The sequence below is a fragment of the Merops nubicus genome, unplaced genomic scaffold (genome assembly GCF_000691845.1).
Source record: "Merops nubicus isolate BGI_N331 unplaced genomic scaffold, ASM69184v1 scaffold14055, whole genome shotgun sequence".
In the NCBI taxonomy this organism is placed as follows: domain Eukaryota; kingdom Metazoa; phylum Chordata; class Aves; order Coraciiformes; family Meropidae; genus Merops; species Merops nubicus.
In genome coordinates this window covers 1-3,812 of record NW_008610346.1, presented here as the reverse complement: position 1 = coordinate 3,812, position 3,812 = coordinate 1, and the positions used below count along the sequence as shown (strand labels likewise).

At 38.8% G+C, this 3,812-nt stretch overlaps 1 protein-coding gene across 1 annotated transcript in view; it reads right to left on the bottom strand.

Annotated features, from left to right (window-relative positions):
- The window catches only part of TMBIM4 (transmembrane BAX inhibitor motif containing 4), a 7,687-nt gene extending 3,881 nt beyond the window's left edge, over positions 1-3,806 (bottom strand). The window contains exons 1-3 of the mRNA XM_008940885.1: positions 3,727-3,806; positions 1,561-1,669; positions 255-360 (exon numbers count right to left, since the gene is read on the bottom strand). Of these exons, the coding sequence (XP_008939133.1) occupies positions 255-360; positions 1,561-1,669; positions 3,727-3,730 (219 nt within the window). The 5' untranslated portion in view covers positions 3,731-3,806. The remainder of the gene's footprint in view (positions 1-254; positions 361-1,560; positions 1,670-3,726) is intronic.
- Positions 3,807-3,812: the final 6 nt, after the last annotated feature.

Sequence of the window (3,812 nt, the reverse complement as noted above, 5' to 3'; positions counted from 1 at the left end):
GGGAAAGAAAGCCTGTTCAACTCAATTCCACGTTCTAATACTTCCTAAAATGATGCTGGAAGAAACCAAATGTAGAGGCTATCAAGGAACAACCTATGGACAGAATCTCAAAAAAGTATCTCAGGCCTTTGTAAGTATATAGAGCATCTTTCAAGGAATATAAGAAATTACCCATCACTAGTTTGTTTCAAGAAGTTCATCACAATTAAAGATATTCTCACGTTTATTAAAACAGAAGTTCTATGAACACTTACAAATCCAAAAAGCAGGTATAAATTAACAGGATGCTGGTGTCTGTAGAGGGTCAGTGCCATGATTATAGCCAAAGATCCAAACCCAGATATCAAAAGCAAGGCAGGCCTATAAAGTTCCATACAAAAAAATAATCAAAATTATATATATCCGAAGTAAATCATATATCCAAAGTAAATGTACAGCAACTTTTACAATAAAACTGCTCTACAACATGCCACCACAGACAATCAGCTAAAAATAGTGCAGTCACAAGAGAATTTTTTCATAGAGAAGCTAAAGATTGCCCAGGAATCCATCACCTGGAGACAAACCCATAGGAAGAGGAAAATCCATCTGTACTAAAGTAACAGTATTGACGTATATGTAATATTTTGCCTGTTTTTTATAGCTACCTGAATGCAACAAACATAGGCGCTAACTGCACCAAAGAAAATCAGTACTGACCCCTAAGTACTGCTATTATTAAATCATTCAAGCAGCCCTCCAAGCAAAAACTGGCCCAAGATCAAACAATAAGTCACAACAGTTCTACGTGAGCAGGACTATTTTAAATTTAAATCAGATTTAATTAGAGAATTGTAATCTTACAACCTCTGCTGCATACACTACAGCTTATACAGAAACTTTCCTATAGTGTTTGATGCTCCTTTTTTGACTTGGGCTTTGAAGTGAAAGTAAAAGCACAGACTGCAAGTGCACTTTGGGCAAAACAGGAACCAGATCCAGCGGACTCCTTCCCCCAGCTGTTCTTTTCCCTTGTTTGTCCACCACAGTTTGGACTTTGAGACTTTTTTTTTTTTCTTGTGAAAATCTGAGAGGCAAAAAGAAGCAAGCCCACAGGAATGTTAGCAGACTAGTTTTGCAGGGTGGGGAGAGGTTAAAAAAAAAAAAAAGATGGGGGAGGGAGACAGGAGTAAAAGTAGCTCAGCTTTTTAGAACAGGTACCTATAAAAAGCATTCCAGATTCCATAAGTAGATAATTTGACTATAAAACAAGAAATGTCAATAACTGAGATGTTCTGCAACTGACATATAGGTTTTCATAGCATAAATATTAAAATAAGCACTATTAATAAAATATTAATTAGAATAAAATTTACTGCTAATAAAATAGATTTTAATACTAAACTAAGGAGAAAAATGTCAGAGAAGAAAAGTTATTTCTTAATCAGGTTACAAAACTTCTATTACAGTATCAAAACACAGGGTATAAAACTGGTTAGGAATACTGAAGTGTTCCAGAGCAACAAACTACATCAACTATACTGAACATGCTAAACAGCTCCATTTCATTTTAGAATTTACCTTTCGTGAACAAACGCCTGCACTCCAGTAGAGTATAGAAAAATTGCAGATGTGACTGTGGTCAAAAGAACTTGAATGGAAAGAATGCTGTAGACTTTACGTAGAAAAGCTAGAATAAGGAAAAGAAAAATGAAATAACTTTTGTGTTTCACTTACAAAGTTCAACAGTAAATCAGATACAAGTTTTCTATTTGATTAGGAACCTTTAGAAACTCTTTATTCAATAAAAAAAAGCACAGAGCAAAGTGATAAGAAACCATGTAGATGATCAGAGGGCTGAAACAGCTCTCCTACAAGGACAGGCTGAGAGAGTTGGGATTGTTGAGCCTGGAGAAGGCTCCAGGGAGACGTCACTGCAGCCTTCCAGTATCTGACAGGGGCTACAGGAAAGCTGGGGAGGGACTTTTTACAAGGGCTTGTAGAGATAGGACAAGGGGTAATGGCTTCAAAGTGTGAGAGGGTAGATTTAGACTAGACTTAAGGAAGAAGTTTTTCACTGTGAGGGAGGTGAGACACTGCAACAGGTTGTCCAGGGAAGCTGTGGATGCTCCATCACTGTAGGTGTTCGAGACCAGCTAGGATGTGGCCCATGGCAGGGGAGCTGGAACTAGATGGTCTTTAAGGTCCCTTCCAACCCAAACCATTCTATGGTTCTTCCTTAAAGAGCTGACACAGAATTCCAGAAAATTACATTTATTCATGAACTTCCTTGTTTAAAAAACAACGATAACAAAATAAATACAAAAACCTTTTGCAAGGGAATTACTTTGGAGTATTTTATAAACTACAAATACTTAATCTCACTCAGAAATTACTAACAGCATACATTCTCCATCATGTTACCGGTATCTAATGGACCTAAATGAAGAAAGATTAACTTGGAAGTTCTGTGGAAGACAGAAACCAACATAAAAATTTTGAAAGCAAAAACTTCTACAGTAATACCTATTTGATTGATCTTCTATGTTAAATATCTTTTGTCATCATTTGCAACTTGAATTGTACTGGATGGGTATCTACAGATACAGAGTGGTAAAAAAATGTCTAAATACCAGAATTAAGCTTACAGACTTCATAATTCTAGAATGATAAAGGAGCGGAGAGTGGTTCAGGACACAGAGATACATCATATAGATATTCCTTCTTCCTAATAGAAGGAGACCAAGTCCATTAGGCAAAATGCTCTGAAAGGAGAAATAAGCTTATAGGGAGATTCAATTTAATCTTTAATAGCACAGTCTAAAAACTTTAAGAGCACATCCAACGAGAAACTGAATTATCTGCTTGCACGAGGTAACATTAAATATATTTGTAACACGTAAGGGACTAGGGCCTATTTTGTTGTAATAAACTGAAGAAACCTAGAAGTAGCCTACCAGCTAACATAAGCCTTCTCCCTGCATTATTAAAGGCATCAGCAATCTTGCTAATGGCAATACCTCTTTTGTACTTTCTATGGCATCCTTTATTTTCCAAAGAAGATAAAACTGTATTTTTATAGGAAGAGGTCTCCTGTCCAGCAGAAATATCTACAGAAAAAAATCATAGCACAATGCTGGTTTTATTCCAGAAAGTATCCAGTAACACTGTAACTATTTCATTAAGGATTACCGGTTAGGCACCTTCTTCAAGGTATTCAATGCGTTTGAGACTTATATACTAGCAGCAGAACATTATTTCCTGGACACTAGCATGGCCTTTTAGCACACAAATGTTTCACCAGAAGGTACAGTATTTTAACACCTTACAGGAAAAATTCAAATCCCTCAGTATTCTGGTTAAATTACTGTAATTATGAGCACAAATTTTAGCACTTATGCATCTCGTGTGTTATGTTTGGGCTTCAAAACACATCACTGGGGAAAATCAAGTCTGAATCTATATGGATGTAATCCGCCTGACAAAAAGACCTACGTCCTATACGCTTAAATGATAAAATCTTCCGCCGGCCACCGATCTTTCTCTTGCCCTTGAAGCTTAGCCAGGGCCAACCAGGACGGTTACCACGGCTCAGCTCCTGAAGTCAGCCACACCGGAGGAACCCCCGAGCGGAACCCGCTGGCAGCAGCGGGCTGTGGCACCCCTCCGACCGCCCTGCGAGGGAAGGCAGCAGGGGCTGGGGGGGCGAGCTCGGAGGGGGGCTGCGTGTGTCTGCCCGCTCCCTACCCATGCGGATGTGGACGCTGGACGAAGCCACGTTGCTGCCGTAGTTGAAGTCATCTTCGATGGAGCTCCGCGGGTAGCGCTGCTCC